Raw genomic sequence first — 16,288 nt, 5'->3', positions numbered from 1 at the left:
AATTGTATGTCTCGTGGAAAAGGATGGGAAGCAGTATCAGTCCTAGGCTATACTGACAAAAACACTGCAAGGAACAGGTGAGTTAAAAAAAGATCTGGGTGTGCAAGCTGGGAGGAAAAGGAATTGAGGCAGCCGGAGACAAAGGACTCACAGGCTGAGCAGCCTGCAGCAGGAACCCACTCAGCCGCTGGTGCAATGCTGGGGTGGGTCTGGCAAGGACACTGTCTTGGATGTGGGCTCCCAACCCTGGCCACGCCTGCTGAGTGTTGTTGCTGAGCTTTCTGGAGTCACAAGAGGCAGGCAGAGGAGACTTGAGTGGCATCTGGAGGAAGTGTTGTGTGGGTGGCTATGGGCACCTGGGGATGGAACCAAAGACACCCAGAGCCCATGAAGTTGTTGAGTTAAATTGCCAAAGAAACAAAGAGCCTGGGATGATGTGTGACAATTGAGACTCAAAACAACCTTGGCAGAGAAGAGGCTGGAAAGCACTTCAGGTTCTAAGGAGGGATTCTTTGTGGACACCATCTTAAGGTGTGGCCATGGAGTAAACAGGAAAAGGAAGGGTTCTCTGGAGGGTGGATTGAGACACCCAGAGTAACACAACTGAGCAGAACCCAGTGCACACTCCCACACTCTAGATGGCCTTGGGGCAGGGGCTGCCAGGTGCCTGTATCCCCCCCCACCCCTTGCTGGGAGTGAGGGGCTGCAACTGATCCTGTATTTCCTCAATCTCTGGATGGAGCATAGCTTCACCCAACCCTGATATACGCAGAGATACCCCCAAACCCTGGACTACAGCTTGCCCCCAGGGGTGGAAGGCTTGAGGGGCCTCTGGAACAGAAGGGCAAGTGGGACGTCTGGCAGTGACACCAGGGCTGCCTGCCTACTACCTGCAGTTTCCCCCAAGTCCTATGGGACAGTGAAGTGGCTGGTGGGCTGGGAAAGACATGCTGCCCAGGTGGAAGGCTCTGCAGAATGCTGTGTAGTCCCGAGGCCAAGCCTATGGGGACTCCAAAGAGCAGAACTACCTGATGCCCTGGGGAAATGGAATCTCAATCTTCCGAGACCAAATTCGTCCCTGCCCCCACCCCTCTCCCTTGCACCCCAGTTTAAGACAGGACCACGACCAAGGCCAGGATTTGGCTAAAGCTGCAGAGGTGAAGGTCTAGAGTGATGGTGTGACAAATGGCCTCTTTGAGGGGTCCAGAGGAGGCTGTACTCAGGTCCAGAAGGTCTGGCCAGCGGTGAAGAGGGTGAGGGGAGCCTGTTTTCAGGGGCCTGTGTGTCAGAGCAGGGGCTGTGACAAGCGCCTGGCTCCAGGACCCTGGTGGACCAGCCCAACTCCACACAGCCAGGCGGATGGATAGGATGGGAGGCCAGGCTTGCTGAGCAGAAGTTTAATGGGACAATCACCATGGTGTCCCATCACAGCAGTCCCAGACCCTGGAAACCTTGGCCCTGGCCACCTCTCCCAGCAGGTGCCTGATGAGCACCAGCACCACCTCCACCTGTCCCTGGGTTATTGCTGTGCCGTGTGCCCCCCACCCCAGGAAGCCACAAGGAACAGGCTGTCCTGTCCCCACCCCTCACTCCCCAGGTCCCAAGGCCCCAGTTTCTCTGAGGGGCTAAGGCGTTCTATGAGATGGGGGGCCCTCTCCAGGGACAACCTTCCTCTCCCTGTGACCCTTGCTTCCACTGTGAGGGAATGTCTGTGTCCTTGTCTTTGTCAGGGGTCAACTGAGGCTGCCAGCCCCAGGGTCAGGGTGCAGGGCTCTGTGGGGAGGGGTGGCTCAGGGCCCTACCAGGAGACATGCTGCAGGGATGGCATAGCCTGGGCATCCCGGCACACGTAAGGCACAGTGTGGTAGCCACTGTTGGGCTGTGGGGGTCACTGCCCCCAAGGGCAGCACCTGCCAGGTACTGGCATCTGGGGCTATGCATGGCTGTCAGTGTGGAGACAGGAGGCGTGGTGTGTGCGGGCCAGCCCCGGGCCTGCAGTGCAAGAGAGCTGGGAGGGGAGTGGGCCAAGGAACATGGACCTCTGCTGGACACAAGGAGGCCCCTCTCCCCACACTTCCAGCCTGGGAGAGCCCACGGGAGGGGCTCATGGGCCGGGCAGAGCTCATGGCCAGAGCTGAGGCACAGTCACGGCGAGCCCGGACCACAGAAGGCACAATCATGGTGTCTGAGAGGTCGAGGCCCAACAGGGCTAGGCAGACACATTGACGTCCCTGAGAGAGATGGTGCTGCTGGGAGCCTCGTCCCCTAGCAGCAAGGCCGGCGAGCCTGAGTCCACATCTGTGTCCGTGTCCACTCTGGCCCCGGCTTGCTCTGTGTTGGGCTCTGTCCTCGACTCTGCACTGGGCTCGGTGCTAGGGCCCAGGCCCTGGGACAGGATCTGCTGGATGGTCCTGCGCAAGTTGGGGTGCAGCCGGCCCTGTGTCTGGTAGAAGACCTCGAGAGCGAAGGATTTGAGGGCGCCAGTGCAGAGGTCCTCATACAGTGGGATGGTGTACATGCGGGACATCTGTGGGACAGGGTGCCTGGTTACGAGGGCAAGAGCCCACCCTGCCAGCTAACGGGGCAGGCGACCCTCTGCCCCAGGTGCGTCGGCCAGATGAGCACAGCCAGACACAGACCTGGCCTCTTGCTCCCAGCCCTCCAGGCTGTCTGAGGCCCAGATGGGGCAAGGGAGCCAATGCCCACAGCCTAGAACCCCGGCCTCTGCCTAAGGAGCTTGGTTCCTCTGCGCCCAGATTGGGGCAGGCCCAGATCCCTTATTCCTGCTCCCAGTCTGTCCCTCCGGGTTCCTCCCTCTGAGAACTGCTGTGCCCTTCTCATCTGAGTCTGCTCCCTACCCAGAACCCCATGCCTTCCCCACCCATGTCTAGGCTTCCCAGGTCCTCAGTCCCTGGCCAGCTACCACTCAGGCCCAGGCCAGGAACCCCTCAGCCTCTAGCTGGCCACCCCAGGCCTCAGCGCCTCAGCCCCAAGCAGCAGCTTCGTGCACCTGGCTCTCCAGAAAGCGCCGCACGCGGTGCAGGTCGGGGTAGTAGTCGTTGCGGACCACGATCTGCAGCCAGCGGATGCGGATCTCGGCGTTCATGGAGTCCAGCAGGGACGAGTAGCACTTAGACAGGCTTGTCACCACCTCTGCAGGACAGGGGGCCGGGCTGGTCAGGGCCGTCCTGCTGCCTCCCCCTCCCCCCAGCCAGGCCACCCTATCAGCTGTGGGACCCACCCTGGGGCAGTGGGGACCCATCCAGGAGCCGGTCCAGGAAGAGAGCTGTCTGGAAGGTCCTCCACTTGGAGATGTCAATGGCACTGGCCGAGGCAGCCGCCTGGTCGAGGGGCTCTGCAGTCCACAGCTGGAAGAGGGCCTCCACCGGACGCGTCAGGCTAGATCCCTGAGACAGGTCTGGCTCGGCCAGTGGTGGGCCCGTTGCATTGAGCCAGCGCTCGAACTCCAGCCCTGCAGGGGAGAAGTGATCCTGCAGTCCCTACCCAACCAGCCTGCCCTGGAGACCTCAGATGCCCAGCGTGTCCCCGGGCAGGGGCCCAGTTCCAGGGCTGAGAACCCCTAGGGCAGAAGTTCTCAACCTGTGGGTCGTGACCCACAGGAACTATACTAAAGGGCTGTGGCATTAGGAAGGTTGAGAACCACTGCTCTAGGGGAAGGCTGGGGTCAGTTCCAGAGCCCTCCCTCTGCCCAGCAGATCCTGCCCCAGGACCTTGGTACACCCCATTTCCAGGCCATCTTCCCATGACTGCCTAATTCCCTGCTCAGCCCACCCACCCACCCCCCTGTTCTCATGGTCAGTGTGGGCCCAAGGAAGGGCTTTCCCCCAGGCAGAGCAGAAGGGCCCTGTCCCGGTGCTCACAGCACTCTCCAGGCCTACTGCCTGCCTCACCTGCCCGGCAGTCCACGCTTTGCTCCTTTAGCTCTGGGAAGAAGCTCAGGAAGGAGTCCAGCAGGTCCTGGGCCACCACACTGCTGAACTTATACTTCTCCACGTAGGCCTGTGTGGAGAGGCAGGTGGGCAGTGACCCATCTCATAGGCTTGCTCACACCCAAAACGGGGGAGGGAGGCTCCCCAGGCACTTCCCCCAAACAAGGGCAGGCAGGTTCCAGCCAGGGTCACCTCCAACTCCGCCCCATCCCCTGCCAGGAGAGGACAGTGCTGCGGTTGGGGAGAGGCCGGGCTGTCCTGGGCAGGGGGTGCTCACTCGGAGGAAGTCATCAAAGCGCTGTGGGTCTCCGCAGAGTTGTGACAGGTAGTACACAAAGCAGTAGCCCTTCTCGTAGGTGAACAGGTTCATCAGGTGGCTAGGATTCACCCCTGCAGGAAAACCATTCTGGTGCCCCAGCCTGCCTATGTCCCTTGAGGGACATAGTGGTCAGTCCCAGAGGGGCTGGGTTGTCCCTCATAAGTTCAGATGAGTACTGACACCTGGGAGGGCAGTGGTGAGGCCTGTCCTGCCTGGGAGCCTCAGGAGAGACCAAGACTCTCACACAATAGTGGCGTGGGAGGTGGTGGGTTGAGGGAGACAGGCAGGCCTCCCTTGAGTTGGGGGCACCCAGCCTGGCCTGGCCTTGGCAGGGTATAGGCATGTTGGGTGACAGAGAAGCTCCAGCCAGAGCAGTAAAGGGCAGGCAGGGAGGCCCTGAGGGGTGAGGGGCACCAGGGCTGGGGGTTGGCGCTGGAAGGAGGGGTACCTGGCTCAAGCTTGACCTGCAACTTGCTGACTGGGCTATCTTCTCCGAGAAGCTTCATCTGCCTGTGCAGGGCATCCAGGCGGAAGGCTGTCTCCAGACAGGTAAAGGCAGCACCTGGATGGGCCAGAGAGGCCGGGGACGGTGAGAGGAGGCAGGGGAGCCGCACCCCAGGGCTGGGCTGGGGCCCACCCCAGCGCACCATAGGTCTCGGTGGTGATGCGACGTTGGGCGTAGGTGGCCAGGCCTTCACTCAGCCACATCTCCTCCCATGTGGCGTTGGTGACTGCGTTGCCGAACCAGCTGTGGGCCACCTCATGGATGACGTCGATGATGAGGAACTCGTCGCTCTCCAAGATGGAGGAGATGATGAAGGTGAGGCAGGGGTTTTCCATGGCCACAATGGGGAAGGAGGGCGGCAGGAAGACAATGTCATACCTGTGTGGGGGCAGGCAGTGAGTGTGGGGCTGCAGGTCCAGGAGTGTCCTCTGCCTGGGGCAGCCCAGCCCACTGCATCAAGGCCACCTCCTCTCTGGGAGGCAGGGACAGGACATGGCAGGGGCAGACAAGGGGCTCCCCTCCCCAGCTCCCTCGTCCAGCCAGCCAGGCCCAGCAGCCTCACCCACCTGCCCCACATGTAGGGCCCGTACAGCCGCTCAGCCGCACTCAGCCACTGCTCCACCACACCTGACAGCTTGCTGGTGGCCGTGGGTAGGAGGCATGGCTCAGCCCACACTCGGCTCCTGTTGCAGGGGAGAGAGGAGCTCCCCCCATCAGGCCTGCCACCCCTGGGGCCCCGGTTGACTCCCAGCCTGCAGCCACCTGGCTCTTCCCTCAGCAGGGGCAGAGCTGCACCCTGAGGGCCACTTTGTTTTGTCTCTGGGGGAGGGTGTACCAGGTTGCCTTTAGTGTGGCCCTGCCCTGAGGGCATGTTGATGGGCAGGTGCTGGGCAGGTCTGGCTGCCCAGTCTGCAGAGGGCCTGGCAGGGATGACCTTGGCAATGGCAATAAGGTGGGGCAAGGACTGAGGCTAGTGGGGGTCCTCTGCAGGGCAGCTGTGGACGTAGGAAACAGACCCAGCACCTAGTGGCACTCTCCCTGGGGCTGGCACCTGGCCTGGGCAGCCCTGGACAGCAGCACCAGGGAATAAGAAGTAGAAAGCCCTACCTGGGCCCAATGTCTGCTGGCTTGAGGTCTCCGGCCACCAGGGCCACGAGGTAGGCGGGCACGGGGTGCTCCATGTGGAAGCGGAAGACGCCCTCCTCCTCCACGTAGGCACTCTGGGTGGCGCTCATCAGCACCTGCACCCCCGAGGGGGCCTGTGAGGAGGAGAGAGTGAGGAACAAGCGGTCCCCTGTCCGCACACACACATCCCTGGTCAGAGAATCCAGGTCTTTGCTGGGTAACCTCAGGCCCCATCAGGGAGCCGCATATGCAGGGATAGGGAAATCCACAATCCCATCAGGGGGCCCAAACCCTGGGTCATTGAACCACATTCCGGTCAGTGAACCTCCTAGCCAAATAACTCTCATCCTAGACTGGGAAGCCCAAGCTCTTGGTCTGCAAACCTGTTGCCCCAGTCATGAGGGGCTGTCAACTCAGGCTCAGTGACCCCACAGTCCCTACCAGAGGACCTGTTCGAGACTCGCCCTGGGTCCAGGAACCCTGTGAGGCCCATCAGGGGCAGCCTGGCCCCTGTACCCACTGCACGGTGGCTGCTCCTGCATAGCGGGTGCAGAGGGCTTCTTCTAGGCTGGGTGGCAGCTGGGGCCATAGCCCAGGCAGGTAGGATAAAGGAGAATGAGGCCATGCCTGGCTACTAGACTTGGCCCTCCACACAGCACCCACAGGAGGTACAGGGCAGGCAGGGCTGGCCCTGGGTGGGATGAGGACGGCTGATGGGCCCTGACCTTGACAACGGCTGAGTAGGTGCTCTTCACGGCAGGCGTGTCGAAGCACGGGAAGAAGGAGCGGTTGCACACGGAGTGGCCCTGGGTGAAGACAAAGGGCTTGGCACAGCCGTAGGTCAGCTCAGGCTCCAGCCACCAGATCTGTGGGCAGGGCAGTGTGTTAGCAGGCAGCCATCCAGTTCAGGTTCTAGGCCCTAAGTGCCCAGGCAGCAGCCGGAGGAAGGTGGAGATGGCGGTCTAACTGACCCCTGGGGGCCAACAGCTGCTCCCACACCCTTCACCTGACTGCCTGGGCAGGGCTACAGCAGGCACAGGTAACCCGGGGCATGACCTACACTGTGTTACCAGGCGACGCCTCCAGGTAGGAGGCCATGCACTAGGAGCCAGCAGAGGGACTTTCTTTTCTTTGTCCCAGCCCGTGCTGAGGCAAAGAAAAGAAAAAGCCTATCAAAGCATCATCTGAACATCCAAAGAGAAACTGAGGCACAGTCAGAGCACTTTGAGTGCAAATTCCCACAGACTAGCAGCCACTCTGGTCTTAGCCAGGAACATGGAAACATGGGAAAACCAAGCACCACACCTGGGTGGGGAGCGAGCCCAGGGCCAGCCCTGAGAAAGGCAGCCTCTCCAGGAGGTACAGGCTGCAGGCTGGGGCAGTGAGCAGTGAATGCCAAGGGCTGTGGCAGAGCTGGCCCACACCAGAGCTGGGGAGCTCTCCTAGCCCTCAGATGCTGGGGCCAGGCCCCCACTAAGTCCCCTCCACCCCTTATGCCCTCCGGTCTGGCCCCCTGCTACCTCACTGTGTCCATCTCATCTGCCACCTGAGAACTCTGGCCTCTCCAGTGAGGGAGCTCAGAGTGTGGGAGGGGGCTCACTCCCAACTGCAGCAATGTCACCATGGTTGTCATAAGATGGCCTTACTTTGTCCCTACCCTCACCTCTGCCAGGACAACAGGATTGCTGAAGCAGACTGAAGTGTTCCTCACCCAGTGGCCAGGTGCACACACGTCCTCCTGGGACCACGAATGAAAGATAGCCCACAACACACCTCTAAGAGCAGCTGAGTCTAGAATCCACAGCTGACACCACCAGGGAGGTGGCCTCCACCGAAGACCACAGACCCCAGACTCAGGAGGGGTGGCCTCTTGCACAGACCCCAGACCTGGGAGTACAGCCTCCCCTGCAGACCCAGACCCCAGATCTGGAAGGGGCAGCCTCTCCCATGGATCACACCTGGGAGTGAGGCCTCCCCCACATATCCAGACTCAGGAGGTGGCCTCCGTGCCACCTGCAGACCTAGCTTCCCTTGCCAGCATTCACAGACCTCTAAAACTTTCTCTAGGCTGCCCTTTTCCTGTCCATTCAGGGCAGCAAGACTGCAAGGGTGTCTTCCTTTCCTGTTGGGCCCCTGGGCCACCCCAGACATTTAGATGCCTGTTTTGGGAGCCTGGTTAAATTGTAGTCTCCCTCCTGGGCCCTGCCCCAGAGCTCTGGCTTCTAAGAGCAGGACCTGGGGATGTACATTTAGGGAACTCCCTGCAGTAGACCCCAATGCCGGTGGTCCTTGTCCCAGGCTAAGAGGACAGGTCCCCATAATCTCCCAAATTCTCTTCAACCTACTGTTCCCCCATGCCTGCTCCAGTACTCAGCCTCCCGTCTCCCAAACCATGGGACCTTCTCAGCCTCTGCCTGATCCCCGCCTCTACCCTTCATTGCCCCATGTCCAACTCCAGAGACCAATGGGGTCCACAGTCCTCCCTTGGAGTGAAGGACTAGGTATATCCCTGCAGATAGGCCTGGCCCTGCCCCAGTGGTAGGCCACCAGTTCCCATCATACCCAGGGTACAGGTGCTGATGGGTTGGCAGAGAAGCACCAGGCCTGCGGACCTTGGCAGTGCAGGGCAGGATGGAAACTCTTCTTGCTGGGATGGGGGTGAGGTGGGGCTACAGGATGGGGTGCAAGGGGCACAGGCCCCAGAATCTACAGTACCCCCAAACTGACTCTGGAGGCTTGGGGTCCACTGACGAGGCCTTCCAGAGGCACAGACAGCTCTTGCTTCATCCTCCCTGGCACAGGGACAGGCTCAGGGATTCAAGCCTGAGTCCCCAGAGCAGGCCATGAAGAGAAGAGGACTCCAGGCATGGGTCCAAGTCCCCACTGTTCACAAGCAATGGTGGATGCCTGAAGTCAGAGCCATACACTCTGCCTTCCACAAGTTGGCCAGATCACAGGCCAGGCAGGCCCCTTGTGCACAACCCACCAACTCTGGAACCACTCTGCCTAAGGGGGCCATACTGCCCTCCCTGCTCAGAGCACCCATGGCTGTGGGAAACCCAAGGACAACAACTGTTCTTGCCTATCTGGCTCCATCTCAGCAGCCTATTGAGGGATCCTGGGCCTACCACTCTGCCGACACACAGCTCATAGATCAGGCCAGGGAGAACGCCATTCCTCAGTTCTCACCTCTTCACCTCAAAGCCCTGGAGGACCATAACAGGAAGCAGGCATCCCAGCAGGCCAGTGGCTGGCATACCCAGTGGCTCTGGGAAGGTGAGGTGGCAGGTCCTGCCTGGGAAATATGCAGGAAGCCCACAGGTGTGTCTCGGCTTGGGCCTCTTCCTTCTGTGGCCCTCAGCCTGACACCGCTACACCACCTCTCTGCTACCCTGTCCATGTGTGTGTCGTGGGCAGTGACACGGAACCTCCAAGGGCCTCCAGAGGTGTGTGTTGTTGTGTACGTTGGGTGTCACTTGTGGGCTGTTCCTACCACCTGGGACTGGACATGAACCTCTATGTTGCAGGAAGGAAAGACCCTCCATCCTGCAAGCCTCACCACTGGCTGGGGTGGTGCACTGCAGCCACAGCATCCAGCCTGGGCCACCTGGCTTTTCTGGCAGGGCCTCTGGGTGTGTGTGTGGGGCACTTGGTGCCCACCTGCAGAGCCTACATGTGTCTATGTTGAGGTTGTGGGGCCTCTTGGCCCCTGTACCCCACCAGTCCTGGGCCAGGCATCACGGCCTACATGACTTTCTCCTCTGCCTCCGGCTGAGACAGGTCCATCCCTCACTCTGCCTCCAGAGAACAGACCTGGGTGTGCTCAGCCCTGAGGGCCCAACCCTCAGTGCCCGGCAACAGCAGATGTGTGACTTGGCAAGTGCCAGAAACTGCTCTTGTCCCCAGGCAGAGACAGGACACCTAAACCCGAAGTTTCCCTGGTTGGCATGCTGTTCCCTGTCGCCACAGCCCACAGGGTCAGGTCTCAGGCTCTATCCAAGGCTCCCAAGGGTTTACAGGCAACAGCTGGGAATGACTGTGGGCACCAGGACAAGGCTCTGGGCCAGGCCGCCCCCACCCTGTCCGCAGTGCCCAGGCCATGCTGTCTGCCCAGGGCAGGGTGCACAGAGGCCGCCAGGAGGATCTGCGGCCGCGACGCACACCCGGACTCACAGCGGGGGCGTCGGTCGAGGTGTAGCGCAGGATGACCTGGAAGGGCTGGTGCGCCTGCAGCTCAGGCGGCAGCGTGACCGTGAGCGAGGAGCCGTAGTCGGTGAACGGATCTAGCCTGAAGGCCAGCGGGCAGCAGGCGGGCTCGGCGCCCGGCGCCTCGGGGAAGGCTGGCAGCGGGGGCGGTGGCGCGGGTCCCGGCCCGAGGGCGGGGAAGGCGAAGGCGCAAGGCGTCTCGGCGGCGGCGGGGGCGCGACGGAAGGCGGCCGAGTGCAGACGCAGGGCCGGGTGCGCGTCGAGCACGAGCGCGCGGGGCGCGGGCCGCAGCGCGCAAAGCTCGAGCACCAGGCAGCCGGCCAGCTCGCGCGCCTCGGGCCGCAGCTCCAGGCCCAGCTGCAGGTGGCGGAGGCGGAAGAGCTGCGCGCTGGAGGCCGAGGCCACGTCCAGGGCAGGCGGTGGCTCGGGAGGCGGGCGGGCGGGCGCGGCCTCGGTGCCGGGCGCCTTGCGGCAGCAGCACTGCGCGGCCATGGCCGCTGGCGCTAGGTGAAATCCATCGGCGGCGGCCGCGCCGGGCCGCGCGGAGCGGGCGAGGGGCGCCGGGCGGCAGCGGCGGCGGGGCGCGGGCACAACAGGAAGTCGCGCCGGGAGCCGCCCGGCCCGGCCCCGCGCCGTGCGCCGCCCCGCTCGGGCTCCGCTCGGCCGCCGCCGGGGGCGCTGTGCGCGGGGCCCGGACGCGGGCCGCCGGATGGGGGGCGCTGCGAACCGGGCCGAGTGCGCAGGGCTGGGGGCACGGAGCAGCTGCATGGCTTCCCCGCGCTCGGCGCTTCCTTCTCGGGCGTCGCAGGGAGACTCCAGAGGCGGAATCGCCGCTCCCACTCGAGGCTGCGGAGCAGACTCCTGGGGCAGCAGTTTCACTTGGGGGCACCGGACACAGGGTTGCTTCTTGGTGGGGTCGGTGTGTCCGGGGAGTGTAGCATCGGGACCTCAATGTTGTCCGTACATTTGGGGGGCGTCAGGCCCGAGAGGGATTTCATAGTACCCCATGTGTCAGCCAGCACTCTGTGACGGGGCTCAGGACCCTCAAGGCTGAACTGTCAGGTATGGTGGCCACTAGCCATGCGTGGGTGGGTGTTTACATTTAAATTAAATACAATTAGGCGGTCAGTTGCTCAGCCGTAGGAGCCCTATCTCAAGGGCTGAGTGTGACTGGGGTGGCGGGGATGGCTGTGGGTCAGATAGCTGTGCTGGGCAGTGCTGCCTCACAGCGGGCAGGGCCCTGGATGACCTACTGTCTTGGAGCTCAGTGCTGGGGTCTTAAAGCAGACCTGGCCTGCCTGCCCTCACCCCACCTTGCAGGTCCATTCTTCCAGGCTGTATTCTCTGCTGGCCTGAAGACTTGCCCAGGACAGATCCTGTCCAGGGACCCGGGACCCCAGGGAATGGCTACAGAACAGGAGGTGGCCTTCACACCTGGCAGGAGCCAGCTAGCAGGTGCATCTGGCAGCTGTGGAATAAGATGGGCAACCATGATGTTGCTGTTGTCATCACAGGAGAATTCAGATTCTTAGGGAAAAGGGGCTTTGGGCTGGACTGATACTCTGCACTTGACTGCACTGTCAGGCTGGGTAGTGTTTCATCTGTCTGGACTCAGTCTCCATCTGCAGCCCATTTGACCATGCCTGCTCCCTTCCCAGGGTGGGGCTGGAGGACAGCTTAGGGGAGAACACGTGTCCATGGATGTGAAGCACGTGTCCAGTGTTCCCATGGGCCTCAGATTAGGTCCCCACATGGCCTAATCTTAGCTGAGGAACACAGTGACCCTTTTAGGGCTTATCTCAAACTCACCAGGAACCCCAAGGCTCACATGGTCACTCAGGTAGGGGTCAGTCCTGAATCTAAAATTTAGGAGGCGAGAGGACTGAGGTGGGCCCCTGCCTCACTGCCTTCAGCCAGCCCAGCATCCTGCTCAGGTGGTGGCCTTTGGTGCCATGGGCAGACTTTTTGATGGCACTCCCAGTTCCACTGGACTCTCCAGTGCCATGGGGCTGGTGCTAGAAGAACATCAGGTCTGTGCTGGGTTGCCACACTAGCCTGTCCAAGCCACTCACAGGGTGAATTCACATCAGTGGCCTTGTTGCCCTTCCCACCTTGGAGCTTTGGGTCCTGCCGCCCTGGGCCCCCAGCAGTCTCTCCAGCCATCTCCCCAGGTGGACTCTGGGCAACAGGGGTTGGAGTCTCAGTCTTCTTTCCAGGAGAACCTTGAGCACCTACCTCCCTGTGGGGCAGCCTGGCAGGTCCAGAGGATCTGTTTCACCCCTGGGGGAGTGCCTTCCACCCCACATTCATGTCATTGGTCAACGCAAGCCCATCCTAGGGAGTGAAGAGATGTTCTGCAGCATTAAGGTCAGCCCACCGAGACACCCCCATGGTTCTGTGAAGGCAGGTTTACTACAAAGTGGCCTGGGCAGCTCCACCAATGGGAGGAATCCCCCACTGCAGCCTGCCTGGAGCGCCCCTGGCGGCGGGAGACGGCATCACACCGGGGGACAGGGAAGCCAACTGTCCAGACACCCCCCTGGGTTGCCCTGGAGAAATCCCCCCTACTCCCTAACCTACCGTAGGGGAGAGGACCTTTGAAGCCTGGAATGTCAGAGCCCAGCTTCTCCCGCAGGTATTTTCCTACTCCCACCTGGTGGTGATCTGGGACAGTGAAGCAGCTGACATGCTGCCTATATTCTGACATCCTCAGATGCACAGGGATCAGACTTCCTTACAGGTGTGCTGGTGCCCAAGGGTGTGAGAATGGGAGGGCTGCAGTGGGTTGGGGGTTGGCAGCTGAGGGTTCCAGGAAGAAGTGTTCAGACTGGCCATGCTGTCCTGGGTTCAGATATCCTAGGGAGCCATGGAGGTTGGTTCTCAGGGCTGGTGAGATCAAAAGCATCTGAAGTGACCTATAGTGACCTTCAACCTGGCCTGGGCCTTGCTTCCCTTTTCCTCCAGGGCCAGTCACCAGGTCAGGGTCTGTGCCCCCATGGGAGGTGCTGTGAGCAGGGGTCAGTGCAGCATTCCAGGCAGAAACCTGGGCCCAGACCCTTGCTCCCAACCTACCTGGTCAAACTGGTCAACTCCCCTGCCAGGGAGGCACAGTGGCAGCAGCTCCCTTATGGGGTTGGTTGTGTGAACTGGAGGTACTTAGGGGAAAACTGCCCAGCAGCAGGCAAGTCAGATTACCTACTGTGAACAGCCATCTTGGTGTGACAGGGGCTGTGGCCCACAGGGCTGGCATTGCTGAATGACAAGGTGTAGTGCTATATGTTCTGACCCAGCGACCAGTCAGTGGTGTCACTCCCATCACAGCCAGAAGCAGCCTAGTCTGGGAGGGCAAGGGGTGGGAGGGGGAAGGCCCCTGGTATCACCCCAATGTCTTGCTCACAAATTATGTGCTTTCCACCCCTCTAACCTTGGGCTCTGCTGAGTCAGGGATGCTTCTACCTGGAGACACGCCATATCCCACTGGGCTGGAGGCCGAGACACCATCCAACAATTTTGGGCTCCTCAGGCAAAACAGGATGCCTTGGCTGGGTAGAGTGACCTCCAACTCTTGATGGGCAAGTGGGGCTTTGCAGTGTTTGAGGGCCGGGCAGAGAGTGTCTCCCAGTTCAACTAGGCTGTGCAGAACAGGTAAAGGAGTCAAAGGCACCTGTGCAGCACACTACTCAGGGCCCAGGGCCTTCAGGAATGGAGGCTCAAGTCACCCTACCAGGTGAAGCCAGTGACCAGCTGAGGGAACATGGAACGAGTAAGGGAAAAGGGAAATGATAAACACCAACCAGTGTTTATTCATTACTGTGTTTAGAATATAGACATAAATACATATATATTTGTATAAATTAACCCATATTACTTTGTAATTGTATGTATTATCCACATTTTCCTTTTCTCTTTCCCTAACTTAAGAGTGTTGATGGTGATTAGTTTTCTAGAATAGTCTTAAGGTCCTAAAATGTCCAGGAGGTTCTATAAAAGGAATCAGTATTCTGAGATGTACCTGGTGACAGCTTACAGGATCCTTCACACTGGGAGAGGACCAGTCCCTTGCTGGCTTGACAGCAGCTATGAAAGTGACTGAAGCAGAGAGGTCAAGGTGGGTGGCTGGTACAGACTCTGAGGCCCCAGTAGTGCCCAGGCTGGGTGGTCTGTCAGCACAGGCTGCAGTTACCCGGCTTCTCACAGCAGCTCCCAGTCTCAGCCCCGCAGGCCTGCACCCCCTCTAGGCGACAGGACCAGAGAGAGGTGTGGGAGGAGGGAGGCAAGAGATGTACTGTGGTTTGGTAGGTTGAGCTGGCAGCTCAGATCCGGGTGGTGGGCCCCGTGACACCCATCTCCTGTCGTGAATCTCCTGCTTCCATCTCCTTGCATCCAATCGCATAAAGTTCAAGTGGTTTAGATTTTCCTGACCAAAGCCCAATAAACTGAGCTAGACCAGAGGGAGGGACAGTATGTGTCCCCTCCCACACCTCTGCACCACCAAGAGGGGACAGAGGCTTGGGCTGCGATTCAGGGAGATGAGGCTAAATGGAGGGAAACATGAAAACTCTGTAATATTGAAGAAGGAGGGGAGCGATCAGCCTCCTATCAGAGAACCGACCTTCCCACCTTTTCTTTCCTGGGGCCGCAGGCCCTGCCATTTGCTCTGCTGGAGTAGTCAGGGATCACCCCTAGGGCTGGGTGGCTTTGCTGCCGCTTGTAAGAGCTGTCCCCAAAGGCTCTCTGGGCAGGCAGGACTGAGCCTGGAGGGCCTCCTCATACTTCTGGAGCTGAGACCAGAAACCTGCATTAGGCTCAGCTACCGGACGGGCGCTCTTCACCGTCTGCAAACAGGAAGTTAAATAAAATAGTCCTGAAGGCCGCTAAGGGCCCGCCGGACCCGGAAGCATCGCTCCCAGTCCCCAAAACCCGCCCCCACGGAAGCCCCGCCCACCCAGAGGGTCCGCCTCCTGCAGGGGCCCCCACACCTTCAGGGCCCGCCCCACCTGGAAGGCCCTCAACAGACTGAGGCCTTGGTGCCGCATGAGGTAGGCGGTGCAGACGGCGGCCGAGCGGCTGCGGCCGTTCTTGCAGAAGACCAGGCAGGCGCCGCCGGCGCGCACCTCGGCCTCCATGGCGGCGCAGGTGGGCTCCAGGTACGCCAACAGGTCCTCGGCTGGGTCGTCGAACACGGGCACGCGCAGCTCGGTCACGCCGGGAACGCGCGGGCCGGGCTGTTGGCGTGAGACGTTCACGCACAGTGTGACGCCCGCGCGCGCCAGCCGCTCCGTCGCTCTCGCGGCTCGCGCGTTCCCGAGAAAGAGCGAGGGGGCGACTCGCACGAACGGCGGCGGGGCTGGCTCGGCGGCCGCGCGGCGTTCGTCTGCCCCCGGACCCATGGCGCCGCCCGTACGGGCTAGCTTGGAGGGTGGGGCGGCCCGCCGGGCTTCCCCGGGTCCTAGAGGCTTTCCACCCGGGGCGGGCCGGTGGCGGGGCGGGCCGGTGGCGGGGCGGGTGGCGGGGTCCACGAGCGCCCTAACCGCCACCTCATTGGCCAGGCCGAGCTGGCTGCACTGGTTGGATCCTTTGAGAGTTGGGGCGGGGCAGCGAGCAGGCTCTGGGTCCCCTTGTCCCTGGCCGGGTCCCCTCCATAAGATCATGGCCCGGGAGGCTGGGCGTCGGGAGCTGACGGGCCAGCTCTGTCACAGCAGCGTCCCTCAGCGCGTGCCCCTGCTCCGAGCATGTCCTCTGGGCTGGGGACAGCAGGACTTGGGGAGTGGGGACGATCGCAGGGGCCACGCTGAACGCTGACGGATGACCTCCCTGTCGTTTCGTAAAGGCCACGTGTCAGGTCGCTGATAAGCTGACTCGTTTTCCGTATTCTTAATAACGTTTCTTAGGACTGCCTTGTGCCTTATAGTTGTGAACTAAATATCTTAAGGTTTCCCCGAAACGGCTGTCTGGACCCCCTGTTGGCCTAGGGGATCCGATCCCTAAGACTGAGTTGCGAGCCATGAGAAAGGAGATGTTCTCCTGGCTTCTTAGAGATGTCTTTTGTGACTCATTAACAAGCTTAGCTAAGGCCCTGCAAGACATACCTGAAGGTCCTCAGTATACACAGTAAACCACTGGAGTCTGCCCAGTAGTTTGTCTCTTAAGCGTTCCTTTTCACTGACTCTTGGTCTTTTAGGC

The 16,288-nt window shown here is 60.9% G+C and overlaps 2 protein-coding genes across 3 annotated transcripts; both read right to left on the bottom strand.

Annotated features, from left to right (window-relative positions):
* Nucleotides 1-1,382: 1,382 nt before the first annotated feature.
* Nucleotides 1,383-10,747, bottom strand: RNPEPL1 (arginyl aminopeptidase like 1). The gene is made up of 11 exons (XM_053598342.1): nt 10,073-10,747; nt 6,625-6,765; nt 5,882-6,033; nt 5,341-5,457; nt 4,917-5,152; nt 4,718-4,831; nt 4,228-4,340; nt 3,912-4,020; nt 3,242-3,472; nt 3,011-3,153; nt 1,383-2,527 (listed from the first exon to the last, which is right to left on the bottom strand). Exons 1-11 carry the CDS (start codon nt 10,595-10,597, stop codon nt 2,210-2,212), a joined length of 2,199 nt encoding a protein of 732 aa, XP_053454317.1. The 5' UTR covers nt 10,598-10,747; the 3' UTR covers nt 1,383-2,209.
* Nucleotides 10,748-10,884: 137 nt separating this feature from the next.
* On the bottom strand, nt 10,885-15,568 carry DUSP28 (dual specificity phosphatase 28). Of its 2 annotated transcripts, XR_008381353.1 has the most exons (3): nt 15,103-15,568; nt 12,341-14,940; nt 10,885-11,573 (listed from the first exon to the last, which is right to left on the bottom strand). XR_008381353.1 is itself a non-coding variant. In XM_053598363.1 (2 exons), the coding sequence occupies exons 1-2, from the start codon at nt 15,493-15,495 to the stop codon at nt 14,788-14,790; spliced, it is 546 nt and encodes a 181-aa protein (XP_053454338.1). In that variant the 5' UTR covers nt 15,496-15,568; the 3' UTR covers nt 12,253-14,787. The 2 variants fall into 2 exon arrangements, 1 of the variants encoding a protein (XP_053454338.1); XM_053598363.1 differs by lacking the exon at nt 10,885-11,573 and having other exon boundaries at nt 12,253-14,940.
* Nucleotides 15,569-16,288: the final 720 nt, after the last annotated feature.

Source organism: Nycticebus coucang, chromosome 7 (genome assembly GCF_027406575.1).
Source record: "Nycticebus coucang isolate mNycCou1 chromosome 7, mNycCou1.pri, whole genome shotgun sequence".
Classification (NCBI taxonomy): Eukaryota; Metazoa; Chordata; class Mammalia; order Primates; family Lorisidae; genus Nycticebus; species Nycticebus coucang.
Note: the sequence above shows the minus strand (reverse complement) of the source record. Positions and strands in the feature narration are given on the sequence as shown.

Bases quoted from the DNA above. Each gene is read 5' to 3' on its own strand.
- RNPEPL1 (XM_053598342.1), bottom strand. From the start codon at position 10,597: ATGGCCGCGCAGTGCTGCTGCCGCAAGGCGCCCGGCACCGAGGCCGCG. The intron at 5,458-5,881 runs GTAGGGCTTTCT...CCCCTGCAACAG, and splicing joins CCAGCAGACATTGGGCCCAG to GAGCCGAGTGTGGGCTGAGC. The intron at 4,341-4,717 runs GTACCCCTCCTT...GTTTTCCTGCAG, and splicing joins GCAGGTCAAGCTTGAGCCAG to GGGTGAATCCTAGCCACCTG.
- DUSP28 (XM_053598363.1), bottom strand. From the start codon at position 15,495: ATGGGTCCGGGGGCAGACGAACGCCGCGCGGCCGCCGAGCCAGCCCCG. The intron at 14,941-15,102 runs GTGGGGCGGGCC...TCCTGTTTGCAG, and splicing joins GTCTGTTGAGGGCCTTCCAG to ACGGTGAAGAGCGCCCGTCC.